The sequence below is a fragment of the Oncorhynchus mykiss genome, chromosome 3 (assembly GCF_057628025.1).
Source record: "Oncorhynchus mykiss isolate SJ-2025 chromosome 3, ASM5762802v1, whole genome shotgun sequence".
NCBI classification, from domain to species: domain Eukaryota; kingdom Metazoa; phylum Chordata; class Actinopteri; order Salmoniformes; family Salmonidae; genus Oncorhynchus; species Oncorhynchus mykiss.
In genome coordinates, this window is record NC_143024.1 from 35,697,053 (window position 1) to 35,722,546 (window position 25,494).

Sequence of the window (25,494 nt, forward strand, 5' to 3'; positions counted from 1 at the left end):
ACATTTTGTCATCATGGAGGAAAATAAACAAATCCAAGCTCCTCTCTGGTGAATGTTAAAACAGCTTAATGCTTAATTGCCATTAAGATATTTCAATGTTTATTTCAGTTCACAATTTATATTTTCAAGCTTGGTCCTTTTATGATCTACCAAATATGCATGGTCACCACTATAACTTTCCCACCTCTCAAACTACACACAATTCCCATACAAGTTGAACAAATCATCCATATCAAGTTCATATAATTTCATAACATACACAATGTAGACTAGTGTTAATCACACCTGGTCCTAGGGGGTTGCAGTCAGTGTGAACAGGCTAAGTCTGCAACATTAACTACTCATCAAGATCATGAATAGCTGAATCACATCTGTTTGCGCTGGGCTTGCACTCAATTCCAATTTCACTTTGCCAAAAGGGTGCGGATTGGCGTAAGCTTGGGCTAAATTAAGTTTCCACCACATTTCTCACTGCAGTCCAGTCCAGTGCTTTTAAATCTGAGGTGGGGTGAACAAGTGTGCATTTTGAGGATTGAGAATCTGAATTCAGCATAGGGTGCATCCCTCCAGGATCAGGAGTGAAGACTACTGGTGTAGACCATGCTTCTGAACTAAATGAATGACCACCACACACTTGATCATGTTTCTTGAAAGGTATTATTAGAATAGATAACAGAGTGACTCCAAGAAAAAGGCAGCGCTGAACAGATGTTCTTTAACTGTAGGTACTGCAACTAATATGTATGGGTTTAAGAAAAACTATTCTCTATGCTATTAGTACACTTTGTCATTATAGATTTCACAAATTATTTTGGAATATATTGCTGAACCCAATACATACATTTTTATCAGGCACTAAACCGCTGCTTGTATGAAAATACACAAAATGGTTAACGTAAAAGGTGTCTGCATTTTTATCATTGCTCAGATTAAAACATTGAGGTCTTATCACAACCCATAATCAGAGCCTAAACGGTTGAATAATTTACACTCAATAGCATTCATTGACTCAATGTAGCATTAACTACAGAGCTCACCAAGCTACCTTGCCTGACCTTCCAACCTGAAAATCATCCCTTCCAAAAAAGCTGAAAGTGTAAGCAAACAGCTGAACCAGGGGCGCTATAGTGCTCAAACAGAGAATCCAACAGCCAGGATCAGTTTTGAAGGATGTCAAGAAATGATTAAAGCAGAAGGTAAACTGAAGGTGAGTGGTAAAGAAAAGAGAAGGTAACTTCTACAGCTCCTGTAATAAATACTAGTCAATCAGGCATGATAGAGTGAAATTAAGTAAAAACAAGCAGGTTCTCATGACAATGAAAGAATGAGTGATTCCTCTGACCTATGATTTCAACACTCATATTCCTCCAAATTTCAACTCGTTACCGGCTAAACACAATCCATTAAGATGGGTTAAGTCGGCAACCTCATGCATGTCCAGCAAATGGGCAGTCATTTCAGAAATAATCTCCCATAGTCAACAGAGGAAGTAGTCATGTTAGTGGTGGCGTCATTTTGCAGCGATGTCATCATTCCACAGGGTTGATATGAGATCTCTCCAATAGAAACTTGAATCTGAACACCCACTTCCTGCCCCCATATCTTTCCTACTTTTCACAGATCAGCCAAAGAGATGAATAGTAATTGGAATTCAGTTGAGTCTATCTGAGGGGCTTGTCAGACTGTGATGAAGGACTGTGTTCATTTGTAAACTCCCACTCCAGCCCTCACCACCCCTACCTAACCCCTCTCTCCCAGTAATCTCAGGGGGCTAAGAGAGTTAGGAGGGCTGGGAGCCCAGCAGTCTCTCAATGGCAGCGTTGATGTCTCCCCCCGTGGCGATGAGGGCCTGCAGGTTGGCCTCACGGTTGATGAAGCCCATGGCGCTGAGCTGGTCCAGCTGCTGCTGAAACCGCACCTCCGGGGTTACGGTCTGGGTCTGCGAAGGGGAGCATAACCAAAGTCAATTTTTATATGAGCCTACATGGAAAATGTTGCTGGGGTCCTATTTGAGTGACTGTTAGGAGACAAGTCTCAGTACCAGTATTAATTGGTTTTAGGCCAATGAGGCCAGTAGAAACACAAAGCTAATGCTAACTCACTGGATAATACCAAAGTATAGTTACCAAGTAGAAACTATGTTTGCAGCTCAATGACATACCGATGAGCCGCCTCCTCCTCCAGCAAACATCTGTAACATCTGCTGCATGAGCTGCTGCTGCTGTTGGGATGGGTTAGTGGCAGCAGTGGGATTTGAGCCCTGTGTTGGGGGAGGAAGATTTTCTGGGGCCACACTGCCTCCTGTGGTTGGAGGAATCACTGGGATCCCACCAGGAGCCAAACTAGGAGAAGAACCATAGTTTAAGTGGCATCATCAATAAAATCAAATGTAAGCACGAGTCTGTCCAGTAAACATCTACTGGATAATAGATGGTACAGTACCTGGGCATGAGTCCTGGGGCTTCCGTCTGTAGGGTCTGCAGGCCCTGCTGGATCTGCATGAGAGCCTGCATGGCCCGGGGGTTAGTCATCACAGACAGTGACTCAGGATTCTGCATCTGTAAAATAACCATTTAGTTGGTCAACCCAAATGATGTTCCATTTAGTCAGTCAGAAACTCAGCACCTTCCATAACACTCTGTTGTCTTTTTTGTTGTTGTTGTCAGTATATGGAACTAAAGTGTATAACTGGAGACAGAAATCTGACCTGTTGGAGAAAGACCGGCATCTGATGTCTCAACTGTTCCTGTAACTGGGGGTTTCCGGCAAAGAGGGGGTTGTTCAGCATTGCCTGAGGGAATTAATAAAGAATTAAGCAATGATTCTACTCTTCACACAAAATAGCCTAGAATATTCATCAGGACTTCTGAATCCTACTGCAGAGAGGGCTGAAGTTGTGCAGACCTGCGAGGCGAGGTCAGGGTTCTGCGCCAGCGACTGCATCATACTGCGCATGTAGGGCGCAGACAGCATGTTCTGCATGAGCTGGGGGTTCTCAGAGATCTGCTGCATCAGACTCTGCATGCCAGGGCTACCGAACACACCTGGACAGGGTGTGGAGTGAGAGATACAGACGGATCAGCTAAGCAGCAAAACAAGGGTTATACTCAAATGTGGTATGTTAATACAGGTGTAAGGGGAAATATAGTTTTGCAGATTGACTAAAAGGTAAAAGTGCTTCTTCTGATGTAGTGGTGTTACCGTTGCCCAGCCCAGAGGCATTGATGCCCAGGGGGTTGGAGGCACTGGGTGCAGTCCCGCCAGCGGAGGTTGTTGTTGTTGTGGAGGCACCAGTCCCCCTGATCTCTGAGGGGGTCGTTCCAGGGGGTCCCCAGGGGTTTGGTAAGGGCTCCCTGTTCTCTGTTCTGGAGGGCTGCACGCCAGAGTCCAAGTTGCCCCCCAAAGCAGAGAAGGGATTGTTTCCAAACTATGGATGGGAAAAAAGTGGACTAAGTCACACAACCGGACTTGATTCAAGACAATTAGATGTCTACATATGGTATTTGCAGGAATAATCGCTACCTGCTCTCTAGCGGCACTGAACATAGGCTCCTGGATGTCTGTGTACATCCTCCGGAGGGCGTTGTAGCCCCCAGGGATGCTCTCCAGGTTGCTAAGCGCCCGGTCCTGGTTACGCATCATCTCTTGCATCATGGCTGGGTTCCTTGCCAACTCCATGGTCTGAAGAGAGGAAGGGAGTTAACATTATGCATCTGTGCATGATCCTCCTCACATCCATTCCTCCCATCGTTCTGGGAGTGGTGCGGTCTAGTTTAAGGGTTTGGGCCTATGTAAATTGCACTGTTACATAGACCCCTTTTTACATTTCAACTACATTGTAAGCTAACTACATAAAGAAGCAAAATGGTTTGAGTAATATGCTCTTCGAGCCTAGGTTCTTAAGAGAGATTCAAATAAAGCCAAGACACACTGTGATTCCCCAAAACCAATTATATGACACCTTGAACAAAGGACCCATCTGAGCTCCAGACTTAACCTGTCTCATAAGTTCAGGGTTGTTGAGCATGTGGGAGATCTCAGGGTTGCGCTCCATCAGCTGCTGCATCTGAGGGTTTGTCACAATCATCTGCCTCATCAGGTCTGGGTTGGACATCATGTTCTGCACCAAAGGGTTGTCCATGATCTGAGACAGCATCTCCGGGTTGGACATCAGCTGTCTCTGCATCTGCTGCTGCATCTCCATGAAGTTGGCCGAGCCCATGCCCAGGCCTGACAGGCTAGATAGGTCACCAAACCCACCTATGCAGACACAAGGGGGCGGTGGATTACTGGAAGGATATAGGTTAGTGCCTAGTTGTGTGGATGTTGAGTAGTTGTATGGCGATATGGTCGTCTTTCTGTGAGATGGTTTGGTGGGGACTGGGTCACTAACTCAGTAAGTTGGGTGGCTGTGTGGAGGTTGGGGTAGGCCCAGTGCCTGGTGTTGTGCTGTCATTGGGCGCTGCGCTGGGGTTAACGCTGCTGTTGGCCTGGGGGGTCCCAGAGCTGGATGCCGAGGACTGGGATGTGCCACCAACTGTAGCCCTGGAGAAAAAGTGAGGTCATTATCAACCTAAATGTTCCCATTATCTCACACACAAAATCGTGTCACTAGAAGTGGGCAAGAAAATCTTCTTACTTGGGAGCAGTCTTGATGACTAGGTGAACAGTGAGTCCGTCCTTGATGCCGTGTTGGTTCAGTGTGTCTCCATCCTTTAAGATTTTTCCAGCAAAAATCAACACCAGCTGGTCCTGCTTGGCATTAAACCTTTTGGATATCTCCTCTTTAAACTGTATGCACGAGACAGAATGAAGTGCCCGGTGAAGACAAATGGGAACAAAGAGGATAGGTACACACCCAAATCATTCAGTGTTGGTAAAAAAAAAACAAGTTATCTTGGCTTAGCTAGCTAACGTTAGCTAACGATGTGAATCTGCGAGCTGTCCTTTTAGTTTTATAAAGAACAATGAGGTCAAATATGAATGGTTTAGGGAATCACCAAATACAACATTAACCATGTCGCCAGCCGTGAACTTAACGATCAGTTTCATGAGTGTGGGTATAATTTGTGGGACGTTCCAACAGGAATCTGTTCCAAAAACTTCGTAAATAACAAGGTTGCCAACAAACAACGCATACAAAGTTGTATAGCGGCAGAATAAGATACCGGGTAAGGAGCGGGCTATTTCATAAAAAATGTCACTCACCACGTTTATTCCGAAAAATGTCTGTCCTCACTTTGGTAGCCTACGGACAAACATTAAGAATAAGCTACGTGGTGAGTGGATGCCTATTCGGCAGCTAGGTGAATTGATCCTGCTACTTTGTATGCGTTGTTTGTTGGCAACCTTGTACTCTACGAAGTTTTTGGAACAGATTCCTGTTGGAACGTTAAACAAATTATACCCACCCGTTTCCCGATCGGCTTTCGCAATGGCCGGAGCCTCCGTTGGCTAGCCGGTTATCAGCTAACCTGATCGCAGCTAAAGTTAGCTAGCTAGATGAGCCTGACAGAGACGTAGCTGGCTAGCTTACTCACAAGCTAACGTTAGCTAGTTGCGTAGTTAGCTAGCTCATGCTTGCTATACATGTCTTTACACAGTGCCGATTGTGCAAAACACGAGTAAAACTACTATTAGGAACCGACTTAAGGAAATGGACAAGTTGAAAATAAATATTACTAGTCAGGAAAATGAGACTATTCTTCCCAATTAACATCGTAAACCTGCTAGGTAATAGTTGTCTAGCTAACTTCGATTTATGCTTATTAGCCACAGCATGACTTGCATAACTGACTGTGTAAATAAATGCGAATACCTGTGCGACAGAAGAATCTTCCGATATCGCGATCTCCTCTTTATCTTTCGGAGTTTTTACCGTGACCACAATCATGGTCCCGTCTGAGGCAGCATTTTCAACAACGTTGGAATCCACAGTGGGATCTGTGCCGCTGTTCTCCGCCATCTTTACTCCTCTTCAAATTCACTACATCCAGAGAGGAAGAGGTGAAGCGAGAGGTTTTACTCAGCCCAAAATCTGTCCACGAAAATACGATTTGTTTGTATGGTCATTAAGTGTCGAATTTGGTCAACAAAAATGTGTATATTTTATTTGCTATGTGAGGATTATTTGATCAAATAGAAGTTTCGTAATGGTGTACCAGACGTGGCATTTCGCCAACTTTGAAAAAACGACTTTATCGGAGTTGTGCAGGTTGTCATAGAGGTAGATAGAGGACTCATCATATAACACGTTCAAGCATGGACATTGTCATTGAGGGCTTCTACCGTTAAAGCGGTCAACTAGGTGGGGATTCCTATGAGTTGGGAGTTTTCAACCGATAAAGAAGAAAATCATGTACTACTTTAAATGGAGTTAGCCTTAAATGTGCTGCCAATGCTGTTACAAACGCTATAATATCACATACACAAAGATGAGTCCTCTATCTATCTCTATGGCCTGTTGTTGACACTCGTATCGGCCCCCTCATTGGCTTGAATGGTGCCACGTGCTCTCGCATCGCCCGCCTTCCATCTTTGAGGACATGTATTTCCATTGTTATAGCGGTCACTTTACTATCTCGTCAATATAATAATCTTTGCTACGTCACAAAACTAGCAAACAAAATTCTCAAGCTGAGATGAAAGCAGTATTACCTTAGGTTTTTGCAACGTTGAAGTCTAGTGGTGTGGGGGTGTCATTGCATTTGGCCAAAATGTATGTGTACTACTCAATTATGTATATAAACCCAGTTCTAAATCACTGTCAAATCTAAAATTCTAATGCTGAGAAAAAAAGTGGGCAAATACTTTATATATTAAATATTATATTTAAAGGGGCAATCTGCTGTTGCTACGTACATTTTTGGACCCCTAAATTGATTATTGAAGAATATAATTTATGCCTTAGTTCAACTGTCACACCCTATCAAACCCAAAATATAAGATTGTTTTACTCCAATGTTTGTAAACAATGTAAATGTAAACAAACACTGCATCCTAAAAACTTGGTTAAAAATAAAATGTTAATATCATGGATGGTCAGTCCTTACACCATTATGTTTATGAATGTGAGAGTGGTTTACATTTTTCCAGGCCCAACCCTCAACTTTTTACCACACCATAACATAGTTGGGGTGTATACCTTGTTATTGTTTAAACTGCAGATTGTCCCTTTAAAGTATTGTAGTTGTTTTGTGCGGTAATGAGCATAAAATCCCACATGCATTCATTTAATTCTTTAATGACATGAAAATTTGGGTTTGAAGGTGAATAACAGCCTATCATGCCTAATAACTCAATCAAAGCACTGCACGACCTAATGCATTTTTCCTAAAGTAATATCATATTAAAAATATAATTGAAAGCTGTGACGGAAACAGGACGTTTCGGTAGGCTTTCATTTTATAAATGCCAACAGATAATTTGTTCATTGGACATAGTGGGATCTTTTTGTGTCGGTAAAATTAATTACGCGAGAAATGGCGGCGCATGGAAAACGCCTTCATGCGCAAATATTGATTGGATATAATAATTGTCATATAAAAGTACATTTGGATGTGGCGTGCGCGCAGTGGGTCATGAGTTAAAAAGTTTGGGATCCCCTGTAGATAATAATTGTAGGCCTACCATCTTAACCAGGGGTGTCAAACTCATTCCATGAATGGCAGTGTCTGCAGGCATTCGTTTTTTTCTTTCAATAAAGACCTAGACAACCAGGTGAGGGGAGTTTCATACTAACTACTAACTTTAATTAGTCAATGGAGTACATGGGTGGAGCGAAAGTCTGGCGAGAATCTGCCCTCGGTGGAATGAGTTTGACACGTGATCTAAACTGCTATGAAATACATTTTCCAAAACCAAAAATATAGAATTTTCAGCTGTTTGAAGCTGGTGTAGCCTACAAAACCGAAAGTAAAAGACGCAAAAACTTACCTTAAAACCGGGAGCCATAGCCCACATAAAACAAGTCTACCGCTTATTTATATGAAAAGAATGCACTCACTACTATAAATCGATCAAATATGTAAAACATCTTAGACTTACTTTCAATGAGAATGACAGTAGCAAGTTACCTATTGCAGCTTTAAGCGAAAAAGTACATTTTGTGTACACTACATCCTCACGCGTGGACTTTCATCCGCAACAAGTTTGTTTGGTGGGAAAATACTTTTTCTTTATGTGGATTTTAGAATATTCGCATGACAGTCTGTATCCAACTGGCTGGAAACCTACCGACGTGGGAAAATGTGCATCTTTTACTTTATGTGGATTTGAGAATGTCCATATGAAAATCTGTCGCCAATTGGCTGGAAACCAAGCTAATGACATTCTTAACGAGGCTCCTCTCACATTTGTGACTGTAGATCAAGGCTGAGAATGTACCATTTGATTTTTTTTTTTTTTTAATGTGTGATTAACCTTTGTCAAAGACGAAGGAAAAACACTAGGTTAACACTATTAGACCAGCCTATCCTTTATCAGTATGCTATAATTTAGTTGCCAATCTGCAGAGGTCAGACCACCAGCACTTGTGTGAAACTCCTTAGGCCGGAGCTGTATGTGATTATCCTGGTCTTTAGCCAGGTGAAACATTTTATTTCAGTCTTGGTAGAGGAAAGCCATCTAGAAAAGATAGGCTATATAGAAAATCAGGAGTATGATTTTTGGATTTGCATTATATTATTCATATTTTTTGGGGCAGGTTGTTGCATGTTTTCCTCCTTTAACGTGACCATGAGGACCACTGAGAAAGGTCTGTTGTGCCACCTCTACAGTACATGTTACTGCTTTTTGTGTAACTATGGCTACAGGTATAAGTCCCCATTAATTCCAGAACAGATATTATAGCGGTGATCTGTTTGTTATTCGATGCAAATGCAGTACGCCAGAAGATGTTTTTGTGCTGGTCAAAGGCAGTCAGGTCTGGAGTGAACCAAGGGCTATATCTGTTCCTGGTTCTGTATTTTTTTTTATGGGCCATGCTTATTTAAGATGATGAGGAAAGCACTTTTAAAGAATAACCAGGCATCCTCTACTGACTGAATGAGGTCAATATCCTTCCAGGATACCCGGGCCAGGTTGATTAAAAAGGCCTGTGTTTTAGGGACCGTTTGACAGTGATGAGGGGTGGTCGTTTGACCGCAGACCCATTACAGACGCAGGCAATGAGGCAGTGATCGCTGAGATCCTGGTTGAAGACAGCAGAGGTGTATTTAGAGGGGAGGTTTGTCAGGATGATATCTATAAGGGTGCCCGTGTTTACAGATTCGGGGTTGTACCTGGTAAGTTCATTGATCATTTGTGTGAGATTGAGGGAATCTAGTTTAGGTTGTAGGATGGCCGGGGTGTTAAGCATGTCCCAGTTTAGGTCACCTAACAGTATGAGATCTGAAGATAGATTTGGGGCAATCAATTCACATATGATGTCCAGGGCACAGTTGGGGGCAGAAGGTGGTCTATAACAAGCAGCAACAGTGAGAGACTTGTTTCTGGAAAGATGGATTTTTAGAAGTAGAAGCTCATTGTTTTGGCACAGACCTGGATAATATGACAGAACTCTGCAGGCTATCTCTGCAGCAGATTGCAACTCCGCCACCTTTGGCAGTTCCATCTTGTTGGAAAATGTTATAGTTAGGGATGGAAATGTCAGGATTTTTGGTGGTCTTCCTAAGCCAGGATTCAGACACGGCTAGAACATCCGGGTTGGCAGAGTGCTAAAGCAGTGAGTAAAACAAACTTAGAGAGGAGGCTTCTAATGTTAACATGCATGAAACCAAGGCTTTTACAGTTACAGAAATCAACAAATGAGAGTGCCTGGGGAATGGGAGTGGAGCTAGGCGCTGCAGGGTCTGGATTAACCTCTACGTCAACAGAGGAGGAGTAGGATAAGGGTACGGCTAAAGGCTATAAGGACTGGTTGTCTATTGCGTTTGGAACAGAGAGTAAAATGAACAGGTTTCTGGGTGTGGAAGAATAGATTCAAGGCATAATGTGCAGACAAGGGTATGGTAGGATGTGAATACAGTGGACGTAAACCTAGGCATTGCGTGGCGATGAGAGGTTTTGTCTCTCGAGACATCATTTAGACCAAGTGAGGTCACCGCATGTGTGGGAGGTGACACAAAAGGGCTAGCTAAGGCATAGTCTCTACATTGAAATAAGACAATAATCACTAACCAAAACAGAAGTGGACAAGGCATATTGACATTAGGGAGAGGCATGCGTAGCTGAGTGATCATAGGGACCAGTGGGAGGTTCGGCGAGCTGGAGACACGGCAATCCAGACAGCTAGCAGGCTGGGAATAGCAGAAGGGCCTTAGGGGGGAATGTTGAGGAGCTGGTTGGAAAAATGATAAAGATGTATGGGTGAAGTCTGACCTGCCAACTATGGCTGAGGCAAGAGGAAAGATGATATTTGTACAGAAATCCAGCTTTAAGCTGGGCATTCCTCTCTTGGAAACAGACAGCCAGGGTTCTTCAGTTTGTCAGGAAATGACAGGAATTCATTGTATGTTTATTATTCATTGAGGGAAGGGTTAACCTCTCAGTTCCTCTAAACTGAGGAGGTACTGTTGGGAACTAGCTGAGACTGGTTGAGCCCTTCCTATCAGCTACTTCCCTGTAAGGAAACCAAACTGTGCATCAAGCAGACTGGTCTACCACTGATCACATAGGACCTATAGAGGTGTCCATCTCAATTGCCAGGAATGGAGGAGCTCACTTTCTCTAAAATATGCATTTGTTGTTGAATAATACATTTTGAGTGAATTTAAATGGGTGTGTAGTTTCATGCTCTCAAAAAGAAATGTAATCAAATGTAATTACAAAATAGTAAATAAATAGATTATATTGAACAGTTCATACTGCAAATTGAAGCTCAACAGTTATAAAATCTATGCAGACATTTGTCATGGTTTACATTCTCTCGTGATTCAGCGGGAGGGATCTGAGTGTTTCAGAACACCCAATGGTTGAGTTCGTTTTGCATGGCCGGATGCGCCTGGTAGGCAGAGTATGCTCATTTTAGACCATTCCATTGGTCCTTAAGTGAAATCTCCAACCACCCGGGGCACCGGGACATGCAAAATGAACTCCACCACTGACAGATGCATATGTAACTCCTGGATAGTAGTTTATTTTACAGTACTGTTTTAGCTGTTTTACTGGGACATTATATGGTATGGGTACTTTCTGCTGCTAACTAAAAATAATTAAACACTATTTGTACGTACGTGTAGCCTACTTGGTACAAAATGGGTGGAGCACTTTCTAATGCAAAATGGCTGCCATTGATGGCATCGCCCAGTTGGGTGCTATACATTGTATGTGAGTTTCCCCCACATATCTAAGTAAACAATCGGTAGCCTAAATTCTTTACCGTAAAGTGCTGCAGAAATTTGAGCTGTACTGAATTGATTGAATTCATAAGTTATTTGAGCAACATGGTCATACAATTGCTGTTTCAAGTAATTTCCCAGAAGAGGGGGTTTTATGATGTGCACTTCCTGCTCAGGCATAGCAGAGGCTCTACACCCACTCATCACCACACTTTATGACATGCCCTATCATCTTTCAATGAGGCAAGAGATTACCGCAATGAAGGAAAGCAAAGCAACAAAAATAATGGGTAGATTAACTTTAATGTTGTCTACATGGGATGGAACCTGTTTGCCACTATGACCCAATTAACACTGTAGCAGTAACAACAAGAGTGCCCTTATTTAGGGCAGATTCAGAGCTGTACAATGCCAGAAATTCTCTAACAAAATGAATAGTTAGTCCTTTAAAAAAAGGTGTGTCCTACAGATGCAACACAGACATTATCAGATGTTATTGGAATGAATGTGCACCTTTTAACATGATTACTTATACGGGATACACACCTATTTTAACATTACGATTATTGTTCTGCCTTTCTGTTGATTTAGAGCTGTGTAACCAAGAGTGGCCAGCATGTCAGTGACCGTGACCAATGGCAAAGGGGTGGCTGTATTTACTGTGAATGCTAAAGAAGGAAGCAGTTGGCCCCTGCTGTGTCAAATACTTGGGACCCTGTGCTACAGCCCAGCAAGCTCTGTGTCCCAGGGACCTTGGAGGCTCCAAGCAAATTCCCAGTCAGCTCTGGGGGTGGGTGAACTAAAATACACATACACACACACACACACACACACACACACACACACACACACACACACACACACACACACACACACACACACACACACACACACACACACACACACACACACACACACACACACACACACACACACACCACACCACAACATGCATGTCTATCACCACTGGGTCACAATTGTCATCAGAAGTGAGAGGGAGTTATCTAAAATTATTATTTTTTTATTTCACAGACTATACAGATCATGGTGGGAGTACTCAACATTGGCTTGGGAGCGATCCTTGTTAGCACTGATTATTACACAGGCAGGGTGTAGGGTTCCTTATTGGCTTGGTGGTGTGGTAAGCTTACTTTATTTTGTTATCGTTTACCATGTTATCATGTTTAGTATGAAAGCACATGATTTCACTTGGAGTTATAACCACAGTAAACAAACCAGGAAATATACAGTGCCTTGCGAAAGTATTCGGCCCCCTTGAACTTTGCGACCTTTTGCCACATTTCAGGCTTCAAATATAAAGATATAAAACTGTATTTTTTTGTGAAGAATCAACAACAAGTGGGACACAATCATGAAGTGGAACGACATTTATTGGATATTTCAAACCTTTTTAACAAATCAAAAACTGAAAAATTGGGCGTGCAAAATTATTCAGCCCCTTTACTTTCAGTGCAGCAAACTCTCTCCAGAAGTTCAGTGAGGATCTCTGAATGATCCAATGTTGACCTAAATGACTAATGATGATAAATACAATCCACCTGTGTGTAATCAAGTCTCCGTATAAATGCACCTGCACTGTGATAGTCTCAGAGGTCCGTTAAAAGCGCAGAGAGCATCATGAAGAACAAGGAACACACCAGGCAGGTCCGAGATACTGTTGTGAAGAAGTTTAAAGCCGGATTTGGATACAAAAAGATTTCCCAAGCTTTAAACATCCCAATGAGCACTGTGCAAGCGATAATATTGAAATGGAAGGAGTATCAGACCACTGCAAATCTACCAAGACCTGGCCGTCCCTCTAAACTTTCAGCTCATACAAGGAGAAGACTGATCAGAGATGCAGCCAAGAGGCCCATGATCACTCTGGATGAACTGCAGAGATCTACAGCTGAGGTGGGAGACTCTGTCCATAGGACAACAATCAGTTGTATATTGCACAAATCTGGCCTTTATGGAAGAGTGGCAAGAAAGCCATTTCTTAAAGATATCCATAAAAAGTGTCGTTTAAAGTTTGCCACAAGCCACCTGGGAGACACACCAAACATGTGGAAGAAGGTGCTCTGGTCAGATGAAACCAAAATCGAACTTTCTGGCAACAATGCAAAACGTTATGTTTGGCGTAAAAGCAACACAGCTGAACACACCATCCCCACTGTCAAACATGGTGGTGGCAACATCATGGTTTGGGCCTGCTTTTCTTCAGCAGGGAGAGGGAAGATGGTTAAAATTGATGGGAAGATGGATGGAGCCAAATACAGGACCATTCTGGAAGAAAACCTGATGGAGTCTGCAAAAGACCTGAGACTGGGACGGAGATTTGTCTTCCAACAAGACAATGATCCAAAACATAAAGCAAAATCTACAATGGAATGGTTAAAAAATAAACATATCCAGGTGTTAGAATGGCCAAGTCAAAGTCCAGACCTGAATCCAATCGAGAATCTGTGGAAAGAACTGAAAACTGCTGTTCACAAATGCTCTCCATCCAACCTCACTGAGCTCGAGCTGTTTTGCAACGAGGAATGGGAAAAAATTTCACTCTCGATGTGCAAAACTGAGAGACATACCCCAAGCGACTTACAGCTGTAATCGCAGCAAAAGGTGGCGCTACAAAGTATTAACTTAAGGGGGCTGAATAATTTTGCACGCCCAATTTTTCAGTTTTTGATTTGTTAAAAAAGTTTGAAATATCCAATAAATGTCGTTCCACTTCATGATTGTGTCCCACTTGTTGTTGATTCTTCACAAAAAAATACAGTTCTATATCTTTATGTTTGAAGCCTGAAATGTGGCAAAAGGTCGCAAAGTTCAAGGGGGCCGAATACTTTCGCAAGGCACTGTATATAAGTAACTTTATTTATTTTTACATTTTGGCCTGCCTACTTAAGAAGTATTTATTTTTAAAGAAAATGAAGGGTTGAAGTCAAATGTCTGTATTTTCTTGTGAGTTTTTTTGTTATTTTTGTCAGGACAAATAATGTGTTGATTGTGTAGGTTGTGCGCATTTGATTTTGATATTTCGGTGCCTTCTTATTTTATAGCAGTTGGCATCATGTGTATATTGGCTGAGAAGTTCCCCAGTCCCTGCTTGGTGAGTTGTTCATTGACCTTAACTCTTTCCTGTCAATCCTTAGCCTCATTTCCGTCCTCCATTGAACAATCATTCAATCTGATTCAGTTGAATTATAATCATCAACTGAATATTTGAGACAACTAGTACTCAGTGGTTTACTCAATTGAGTCAAACTGGTTTTATATTCCCTGATTGTGTTTTAGGTGGGCATCAATATGTTGACGAACCTGTCAGGTGCTTCTCTGGCCATTGCTGGAAATGTGCTGGCAAACTGCCATTTCTGGTGGAGTTGCAATGATGACGACTACATCTGGCAAGATGACTACTATGGCGGCCAGGTGAGACAACTACCAAGTCATCCGCAGAGGGATAGACTATTGGTGAAATGCAACGATGCCAAGCAGGTTTCACTGGTGAGTGCTTTTGAATGACGTTTTTTAATGATATCCATCATGTGAGTCGATAGTTGTCATGTCCCTTCTCTGTTCTAAGTAAAATATATTAACATTTTTTACATGGATCAAACTGCTTAATTTAGTAATGAATATGTGTGTTCTTAAACAGAGATGGTGGGTTCCATGTTTTAAAGCACATTCTAATAGCTGGTATGCCAGTCTGTTTCTGTATTTTCCAGTGTTCACCAACACCGCTATTTAGGTAAACATTCCGGTCAACTGTCAATATGTTCAAATCCTCCTCCATGTGTCTGTTCTACCATTAGATGTTGACGAATGCCTTGGACATCGTGCCTGCAGTCCTTCAGCTTTGTGTCACCATCAGCTCTGCGGTGTTGGGTCTCAAGGCTTTGTACAAGGATGAAAAGGAGGGAAAAGAGCGAATACAACGGCCATACAAATGGAAGTAGAATACGGATTTGTAGACACACACACACACACACACACAACCAAGTAGTGTTTGTTGTGTCCTCCCAAGTAATGTGTAACTTAGCTCTATGTTGCAGAACATCCAGGACCTGGAGCAGCATAAGCCTCTGCTGGAGGAGGTCACCACTAACCCTGCAGCTTAAAGAGCACAAATCTGATATACTTTATTGTCCACAAGGGTAAATTTTGTCATGGACGATTTAGTGGTGCTGCTTCCACATGAAATACATAGAATCAAATGTATTCTACATCAATGGAACATCATCATCATACACACCCCCACACATTTTCTGTTTCATACATACAGTATGTAGTACATATAGTTAACATACAACCAGTGTCAAGTCACAGTAAATTAAGTATGTCTTCATGCAGTTTGAGTCATGTTTTTTGTATTTGTCATTTTTACAAAACTGAAAGGACAGATAAAGGGGAATATATCAAGTTAATTACTGAATTGATTGTTGTGTATATATATATATTTTTTGTATTTTGATATTTTCCTACTGTATTACCCCCCCCCCCCCCCCCCCGAAGCCGTTTTCCTCAACATTGCCATCAGGTGGCAGTCATTCCCATACAAACATACAACATTGGTTGCTCATAGGTTATCTTGGAGGCAAATACGGGTAACAAAAACGGCAACATAAAGTGTCTTCAGGTCTTAGCCCATAAGGTCGCAATATCTACTAAATTAAGATATGGAATTGTTTTCAGATGGTCATAAAATTGCTAAGTTTGCCATTTGAGTACCCCTGTAGGTATATACATTTTTTATATATTTATATGCATATATTTGATGAAACATTGAATTTGGCCTTTACTGCTATAACCCATAGAAACAAATTGATTAACACATTTGTATATGGCAAAACAGACAGTCCAAATATAAATTGTAAGGAATAAGGTTTTGAAGTGTCTGTCCTATACACTGGCGTAACGCAGTTTCTCTGGACCCCCGCAAGGTTGGAGTGGGGCCCCCACTCCCTAAAATAAACACAATGTGTCAGCCAGAGAGTCACTCACAAAGTTTAGACTACCAACCACTGTCCATGGTGCTGAAATTAGGACATATCTATGCGGCTGCCTATCGGATCGATGATAGGCTTTCTGTGGCGACAGGGCATGTAGCCAATAGCTTTGCTTTAGCAAACGGATACATGTTTATTGGTAGGCCTATTTGGTCGTCATTTTCACATGTTAAGCTTAACATTTCACGAAGCTGTACACAAGTCTGCCATCATTAAAATGATGTCTGGTGGCAATAATATAATCACTGGTTCAGTAATTAAAGTTGGAAATTTGAACATTGCAGATTGTAAAATGTATTTTCGATACAACAGAATACTAATCTGCAACCAATTTATAAAAAAATAAAAAAACACCACTGTCTTGTGTAGCCTACCTGAGCCTTCATGCCCATGATCAGTCATCGTGCTCTCTCCCAGCTTGGATAGAAAGTTGTTGGGCGTAAAACCAGTCTATTAATGCCAAATAAGTCAGTCCACCCTCAAAGCACTAGTTTACTATGGATTGTTTCATTTTGCAGTGTACGCTACTATCTATAGCTATATGCATTATTTGGCTGCCATTTCGCTGCTATTATAAACTTTTTATAAAAAATTACACATCAAATAGCCCAACAATGAGGAAAAAAGTATTCAGCTCGAGGATAAATGTAGTCATTATTTATTGTTGAACTCTTTGTCTGGCTAATAGCATACACAAATGAGCTGCAATCAAAGTCAATTAGATGAAATCCAACTTGAGAGGCTCCTCTGGTCTTCAAAATTCTTCCTGAGATGTTGTGCATTATACTGTATGTCCATTGCGCTGCACACAATTGAAACTTGGTCTTGAATGATGCATGTATCACAATTCCAGTAGGTCAGAAGTTTACATACACTAAGTTGACTGTGCCTTTAAACAGCTTGGAAAACAGCTTGGAAAATTCCAGAAAATGATGTCATGGCTTTAGAAGCTTCTGATAGGCTATTTGACATTATTTGAATCAATTGGATGTGTACCTGTGGATGTATTTCAAGGCCTACCTTCAAACGCAGTGCCTCTTTGCTTGACATCATGGGAAAATCAAAAGAAATCAGCCAAGACCTCAGAAAAAAAATGTAAGACCTCCACACGTCTGTTTCACCATTGGGAGCAATTTCCAAACGCCTGAAGGTACCACGTTCATCTGTACAAACAATAGTACACAAGTATAAACACCGTGGGATGAAAGTATTTTGGTGTGAAAAGTGCAAATCAATTCCAGAACAACAGCAAAGGACCCTGTGAAGATGCTGGAGGAAACAGGCACAAAAGTATCTATATCCACAGTAAAACGAGTCCTATATCGACATAACCTGAAAGGCTGTTCAGCAAAGAAGAAGCCACTGCTCCAAAACCGCCATAAAAAAGCCAGACTATGGTTTGCAACTGCACATGGGGACAAAGATTGTACTTTTTGAAGAAATGTCCTCTGGTCTGTTGGCCATAATGACCATTGTTATGTTTGGAGGAAAAAGGGGGAGGCTTGCAAGCCGAAGAACACCATCCCAACCGTGAAGCACTGGGGTGGCAGCATCATGTTGTGGGGGTGCTTTTCTGCAGGAGGGACTGGTTTACTTCACAAAATTGATGGCATCATGAGGGAGGATTTTTTTGGGGGGATATATTGAAGCAACATCTCAAGACATTAGTCAGGAAGTTAAAGCTTGGTCGCAAATGGGTCTTCCAAATGAACAATGACCCTAAGAACACCTCCAAAGTTGTGCCAAAATGGCTTAAGGACAACAAAGTCAAGCTATTGGAGTGGCCATCACAAAGCCCTGACCTCAATCCCATAGAAAATATGTGGGCAGAACTGAAAAAAGCGTGCGCGAGCAAGGAGGGCTACAAACCTGACTCGGTTACACCAACTCTGTCAGGAGGATTGGGCGAAAATTCACCCAACTTATTGTGGGAAGCTTGTGGAAGACTACCCAAAACGTTTGACCCAAGTTAAACAATTTAAAGTCAATGTTACCAAATACTAATTGAGTGTATGTAAACTTCTGACCCACTGGGAACGTGGTGAAAGAAATAAAAGCTGAAAAAAATCATTCTCTCTACTATTTTTCAGACATTGCACATTCTTAAAATAAAGTGGTGATCCTAACTGACCTAAAACAGGGATTTTTTTTTACTCTGATTAAATGTCAGGAATTGTGAAAAACTTAGTTTAAATGTATTTGGCTAAGGTGTATGTAAACTTCCGACTTTAACTGTATATGTCAATAAAAATAAATAATGTGCCGTTTGCTTAATATAAGGAATTTTAAATTATTTATACTTTCACTTTTTATACTTAAGTACATTTTAGCAATTCCATTTACTTTTGATACCTACGTATATTTAAAACCAAATACTTTTACTCAAGCAATATTTTACTGGGTATTTCATGTGAAATATCATCACATGTGAAGTGTTCCAAAATCACATGGTTCAACATGATTTCACAAGTGAAATAAAATGTTACATGTGCAAATCATAACACTCAAACTCTGAAGATCTTCAATCCTTTTCAACTCAGGTGTGCAGAGTTAAATCACATTTTAAGTTTGATGACAACAACAGTTGCAAGCCTGAAAATGTATGGACCTTGTGCAGAAAACATGCTGCACTTCATTTTGCCCCCAACAATCTTACTACCTCAAAGAAGCATTGGCAGAAAAAGAGAGCGAAAAAAAGACCCCAATCAATGAAGGATTGGAGGAAAATGACTCTATATTCTGCAAGCATGTTGTAATGTTCAAAGGATAGACTGTAACTTAGGTAAACTTACATTTAAATCAGTTCCCTTTGAAGCTTCTCAGAGGGATTATCTGTATTCCTCCTTACATAAAGAGACTGTCAGGTTCCTCATAATTAAAATTCAATATATTCTCTGCAAAGTGTTTAAACTTGGCTGTACTTAGTCTCATAACCTTCATAACTCCGCAAAGCGGAGTGCCTGGACACAGCCCACAGTGCCTGGACACAGCCCCCATGGTATATTGGCCATATACCACCAACCCTTGAGGTGCCTTATTGCTATTATAAACTGGTTCTCAATGTAATTAGAGCAGTAAAGATGAAGAAGTGTCTTCAGGTCTTAGCCCATAAGGTCGCAATATCTACTAAATTAAGATATGGAATTGTTTTCAGATGGTCATAAAATTGCTAAGTTTGCCATTTGAGTACCCCTGTAGGTATATACATTTTTTATATATTTATATGCATATATTTGATGAAACATTGAATTTGGCCTTTACTGCTATAACCCATAGAAACAAATTGATTAACACATTTGTATATGGCAAAACAGACAGTCCAAATATAAATTGTAAGGAATAAGGTTTTGAAGTGTCTGTCCTATACACTGGCGTAACGCAGTTTCTCTGGACCCCCGCAAGGTTGGAGTGGGGCCCCCACTCCCTAAAATAAACACAATGTGTCAGCCAGAGAGTCACTCACAAAGTTTAGACTACCAACCACTGTCCATGGTGCTGAAATTAGGACATATCTATGCGGCTGCCTATCGGATCGATGATAGGCTTTCTGTGGCGACAGGGCATGTAGCCAATAGCTTTGCTTTAGCAAACGGATACATGTTTATTGGTAGGCCTATTTGGTCGTCATTTTCACATGTTAAGCTTAACATTTCACGAAGCTGTACACAAGTCTGCCATCATTAAAATGATGTCTGGTGGCAATAATATAATCACTGGTTCAGTAATTAAAGTTGGAAATTTGAACATTGCAGATTGTAAAATGTATTTTCGATACAACAGAATACTAATCTGCAACCAATTTATACAAAAATAAAAAAACACCACTGTCTTGTGTAGCCTACCTGAGCCTTCATGCCCATGATCAGTCATCGTGCTCTCTCCCAGCTTGGATAGAAAGTTGTTGGGCGTAAAACCAGTCTATTAATGCCAAATAAGTCAGTCCACCCTCAAAGCACTAGTTTACTATGGATTGTTTCATTTTGCAGTGTACGCTACTATCTATAGCTATATGCATTATTTGGCTGCCATTTCGCTGCTATTATAAACTTTTTATAAAAAATTACACATCAAATAGCCCAACAATGAGGAAAAAAGTATTCAGCTCGAGGATAAATGTAGTCATTATTTATTGTTGAACTCTTTGTCTGGCTAATAGCATACACAAATGAGCTGCAATCAAAGTCAATTAGATGAAATCCAACTTGAGAGGCTCCTCTGGTCTTCAAAATTCTTCCTGAGATGTTGTGCATTATACTGTATGTCCATTGCGCTGCACACAATTGAAACTTGGTCTTGAATGATGCATGTATCACAATTCCAGTAGGTCAGAAGTTTACATACACTAAGTTGACTGTGCCTTTAAACAGCTTGGAAAACAGCTTGGAAAATTCCAGAAAATGATGTCATGGCTTTAGAAGCTTCTGATAGGCTATTTGACATTATTTGAATCAATTGGATGTGTACCTGTGGATGTATTTCAAGGCCTACCTTCAAACGCAGTGCCTCTTTGCTTGACATCATGGGAAAATCAAAAGAAATCAGCCAAGACCTCAGAAAAAAAATGTAAGACCTCCACACGTCTGTTTCACCATTGGGAGCAATTTCCAAACGCCTGAAGGTACCACGTTCATCTGTACAAACAATAGTACACAAGTATAAACACCGTGGGATGAAAGTATTTTGGTGTGAAAAGTGCAAATCAATTCCAGAACAACAGCAAAGGACCCTGTGAAGATGCTGGAGGAAACAGGCACAAAAGTATCTATATCCACAGTAAAACGAGTCCTATATCGACATAACCTGAAAGGCTGTTCAGCAAAGAAGAAGCCACTGCTCCAAAACCGCCATAAAAAAGCCAGACTATGGTTTGCAACTGCACATGGGGACAAAGATTGTACTTTTTGAAGAAATGTCCTCTGGTCTGTTGGCCATAATGACCATTGTTATGTTTGGAGGAAAAAGGGGGAGGCTTGCAAGCCGAAGAACACCATCCCAACCGTGAAGCACTGGGGTGGCAGCATCATGTTGTGGGGGTGCTTTTCTGCAGGAGGGACTGGTTTACTTCACAAAATTGATGGCATCATGAGGGAGGATTTTTTTGGGGGGATATATTGAAGCAACATCTCAAGACATTAGTCAGGAAGTTAAAGCTTGGTCGCAAATGGGTCTTCCAAATGAACAATGACCCTAAGAACACCTCCAAAGTTGTGCCAAAATGGCTTAAGGACAACAAAGTCAAGCTATTGGAGTGGCCATCACAAAGCCCTGACCTCAATCCCATAGAAAATATGTGGGCAGAACTGAAAAAAGCGTGCGCGAGCAAGGAGGGCTACAAACCTGACTCGGTTACACCAACTCTGTCAGGAGGATTGGGCGAAAATTCACCCAACTTATTGTGGGAAGCTTGTGGAAGACTACCCAAAACGTTTGACCCAAGTTAAACAATTTAAAGTCAATGTTACCAAATACTAATTGAGTGTATGTAAACTTCTGACCCACTGGGAACGTGGTGAAAGAAATAAAAGCTGAAAAAAATCATTCTCTCTACTATTTTTCAGACATTGCACATTCTTAAAATAAAGTGGTGATCCTAACTGACCTAAAACAGGGATTTTTTTTTACTCTGATTAAATGTCAGGAATTGTGAAAAACTTAGTTTAAATGTATTTGGCTAAGGTGTATGTAAACTTCCGACTTTAACTGTATATGTCAATAAAAATAAATAATGTGCCGTTTGCTTAATATAAGGAATTTTAAATTATTTATACTTTCACTTTTTATACTTAAGTACATTTTAGCAATTCCATTTACTTTTGATACCTACGTATATTTAAAACCAAATACTTTTACTCAAGCAATATTTTACTGGGTATTTCATGTGAAATATCATCACATGTGAAGTGTTCCAAAATCACATGGTTCAACATGATTTCACAAGTGAAATAAAATGTTACATGTGCAAATCATAACACTCAAACTCTGAAGATCTTCAATCCTTTTCAACTCAGGTGTGCAGAGTTAAATCACATTTTAAGTTTGATGACAACAACAGTTGCAAGCCTGAAAATGTATGGACCTTGTGCAGAAAACATGCTGCACTTCATTTTGCCCCCAACAATCTTACTACCTCAAAGAAGCATTGGCAGAAAAAGAGAGCGAAAAAAAGACCCCAATCAATGAAGGATTGGAGGAAAATGACTCTATATTCTGCAAGCATGTTGTAATGTTCAAAGGATAGACTGTAACTTAGGTAAACTTACATTTAAATCAGTTCCCTTTGAAGCTTCTCAGAGGGATTATCTGTATTCCTCCTTACATAAAGAGACTGTCAGGTTCCTCATAATTAAAATTCAATATATTCTCTGCAAAGTGTTTAAACTTGGCTGTACTTAGTCTCATAACCTTGTGATATATCTCAGAAAGCCTTAACTTCCTAGTTTCTCTATGCAGTACCTCTGTGAGGGCCTTGTGATGCTGCCAGTGAATTTCTAGAGCCCACCATCTGATAACCATTCAGTTATTTCCAAGGAGACAAGATTAAACAAGAGACAGGGTGACGTTAAGGTGATAAGTGCCAGCACAATGTATCCCTGCATGGCGTACACATGTTTTCGTTGCCTCGTGATGTTTTTCTGCGTTCCTGAGGTCACCTGATGGGACGGCTCAATTATGGACTGTGTGGACAAATCATATTAATGGAAGAGTAATTTTGGTCTGATTGAAAGCATCTCTCAGCCTATTCACCAGTCTAGCATGGTCAGCCCCCTCTTGAGTATAGACAAAGTCTAGCCTGAGAGTGGAGCCATCCCATGAATGCAGAGGCCACTTTGTGTTAGGTCAGGGATGAGCAACTCCAGACCTCAGGGGCCTGATCGGTGTCAGACTTTTGACCCAGCTAACACACCTGACTCCAATAATCAGCTAATCATGATATTCAGTTTAGAATGCAATTAGTTTAATCAGTTGTGTTTGCTAGGGACGGGGGAAAAATGCATCACCCCCGAGGACTGGAGTTGCCCATCCCATTGTTACTTAAAGAATTTAAACCAAAAAGAAATGCAGATGTCCGCAGAATATTGCGTCACAATTAAATTCTGATTGTTCAAAAAGTTGTTGAAGAAGCGATGACCATGGTGTCACAATATGGACACTGAAATCAAAAGGCAGGCATTAAGTCAGTCTAATCAACACTGTTCTCGATTTCAGATGGTTTATGACAAGAAGAAATGAACAATGAGTCTAGAGGTAGACACAAAACGGTCTCTAGACTGCTAGGACAAAAAGTCAAGTCTGATCAATAGAGAATAGTCAAAATTACTTAACAGGTAAAAGATAAATTAACCAGGATTCAGAGGGGAAAGAGATGGGCCTTCAACAGAACCCTGAGGTGCTCCAGAATCTCCATCATGATATTATTACATTAAACAAATAATGATCATTCTGCACAATTCCCCCCATTTAGACAGGCCCACTGGCTTAAGATGGACCAGCCCATTTGGCATTTACCCAAACTGTCAGGTTCTGACACATACCTAACAAATAATTTAATGACCTAATGTCTTAATATGTGTTCATTATTAGCCTGTCTGCAAGTCTGTCTCTGATTTGGCCAATATCTTGCCAAAAATGTCAATGATGCTGTGAAGCATTGTTGAATTTTAGAGACTATTTATACCCATGCTTAATCATTGAAATGTTTTACTGAAAAGAAACTTCACAGCAAGGTTATTATAGTTTTGTGATTTACTATGAGTTTTAAAAAATATATTAGAAATTCAGTTTCAGTTGGTTTTCAGACTTGGATTTATTAGTTTTTATTTAGTTTGAGTTTAATAAAATAATTTCTATTTTGTTATTTATTATTTATTTTCAGTTTTAGTGTTAGGGACAGAAAATAACCTTATGTGTGGGAGGTTAGGAGCCATTCATGTGTCGTAGGCCTATAGTTTGTGTTTTCTGGGGATGTCACTTCTTGCCACTGGGGATCAATAATACACAAGGTCAAGGCATAGGTTTGATTATGTGTAAATTATGAATCAATCTTAATATGACGTGGATTTAAAATGATAATTGTCGTTTCTCCACTCAGATTCAAACATTTCTGTTGCGCAGTTCAAAGCTATTGCTAGCTCTGGTTGATGTTGGTCATGGGTATTCTCTTGCCTGTTCTGTAACAGCTTGATAGCCTTGACTATGTTTGCCACGTGATCTTCTCTTCTTGTATGTCCTATGCGTCCATTTGCAAAGCAATCAACCCATTCACTCTAGCAACGACAGGAGTTTTACATTTGGGATCAAGTGATTGGTTGAATTTTCTGAAGGCTGGTTCATCGCACAGTCTCGTGGACTTGCCAGACTGGATGAATAAATTAACCAGTGCTGCCTCTCTTTTTTTTTTACTCAATTAAATTAGGTTGCCATATTTCTGCTCTTTTCATGCAAACCGCTAAAGTTGGTTGTCCTAGCAATGCCGTTGACGTGCATCTACTAATAACTGGTGGCTGTCTCACCTTGTCTTTATCCTGAAATTGTTTGTATGATTCTTTGTGGCCGCTGTTCAGGTGAACTTTGAGGTTGGTTGGGTTTTCCAATTTATCTCTGTTCCACACATGCTGCTGACACTACAATACATTTGCTTTTGTCTTTTTCTGCAATGAACTCAAAACAATCTCATACAGGGCTTTACCTTTTGCTGCCACCATTGTTCAGGCTCACAGTCAGCGATCGCCCTAGGATTTCTTCCCTGTTAGCTACTGATAGCTAGTGATAGTGATGCACAAGCTAGGCCTATTTGAAACATCGCCATCTACTGGCAGCATTTATCAGCCAGATTCAGAAGCTTGAAAACCCCATCAGAAAAAAATTTGGATGACCCCATTTGAGAAGGAAAACAATTACAGCTAAACATAATTGATGATGGTTTGTACTTTATTTTTTATTTGTCTTGCAGTTAAAGATAAGTTTCACTAAAGTTTAAGTTTTTCAAATGTTTTTCTTAATTATTTTATTTCAGTTTACTAAATTGTTTTTTCCAATTGTTGTTTTTATTTTAGTTTCAGTTTTAATTTACTTTAACAACCTTGCTTCACAGGTTTTTCAAATATTAAACATAGAAAGTAAAACATATTTGATGTGAGTTGGTTATT

At 40.7% G+C, this 25,494-nt stretch overlaps 2 protein-coding genes across 2 annotated transcripts; one reads left to right on the forward strand and one right to left on the reverse strand.

Moving 5' to 3' along the window:
• Positions 1–44: 44 nt before the first annotated feature.
• Positions 45–6,241, reverse strand: LOC110514914 (ubiquilin-4). Its single transcript, XM_021594051.3, has 11 exons — positions 5,819–6,241; positions 4,640–4,791; positions 4,394–4,545; positions 3,998–4,260; positions 3,523–3,681; positions 3,202–3,427; positions 2,905–3,044; positions 2,708–2,791; positions 2,443–2,558; positions 2,162–2,342; positions 45–1,939 (listed from the first exon to the last, which is right to left on the reverse strand). Exons 1-11 carry the CDS (start codon positions 5,963–5,965, stop codon positions 1,781–1,783), a joined length of 1,779 nt encoding a protein of 592 aa, XP_021449726.3. The 5' UTR covers positions 5,966–6,241; the 3' UTR covers positions 45–1,780.
• A 5,693-nt stretch (positions 6,242–11,934) lies between these two features.
• Positions 11,935–15,581, forward strand: LOC118947812 (uncharacterized). Its single transcript, XM_090230576.1, has 6 exons — positions 11,935–12,129; positions 12,372–12,451; positions 14,355–14,451; positions 14,637–14,846; positions 15,155–15,258; positions 15,391–15,581. The coding sequence occupies exons 1-6, from the start codon at positions 11,956–11,958 to the stop codon at positions 15,458–15,460; spliced, it is 735 nt and encodes a 244-aa protein (XP_090086702.1). The 5' UTR covers positions 11,935–11,955; the 3' UTR covers positions 15,461–15,581.
• Positions 15,582–25,494: the final 9,913 nt, after the last annotated feature.

Coding starts and splice junctions, on each gene's coding strand:
- LOC118947812 (XM_090230576.1), top strand. CDS start 11,956: ATGTCAGTGACCGTGACCAATGGCAAAGGGGTGGCTGTATTTACTGTG. Junction 14,452..14,636: donor AGTTCCCCAGTCCCTGCTTG/GTGAGTTGTTCA, acceptor ATTGTGTTTTAG/GTGGGCATCAATATGTTGAC. Junction 14,847..15,154: donor ATGCCAAGCAGGTTTCACTG/GTGAGTGCTTTT, acceptor TTCTACCATTAG/ATGTTGACGAATGCCTTGGA.
- LOC110514914 (XM_021594051.3), bottom strand. CDS start 5,965: ATGGCGGAGAACAGCGGCACAGATCCCACTGTGGATTCCAACGTTGTT. Junction 3,682..3,997: donor ACCCTGAACTTATGAGACAG/GTTAAGTCTGGA, acceptor TCCTCTCTTCAG/ACCATGGAGTTGGCAAGGAA. Junction 2,343..2,442: donor GCCCCAGGACTCATGCCCAG/GTACTGTACCAT, acceptor TTCTTCTCCTAG/TTTGGCTCCTGGTGGGATCC.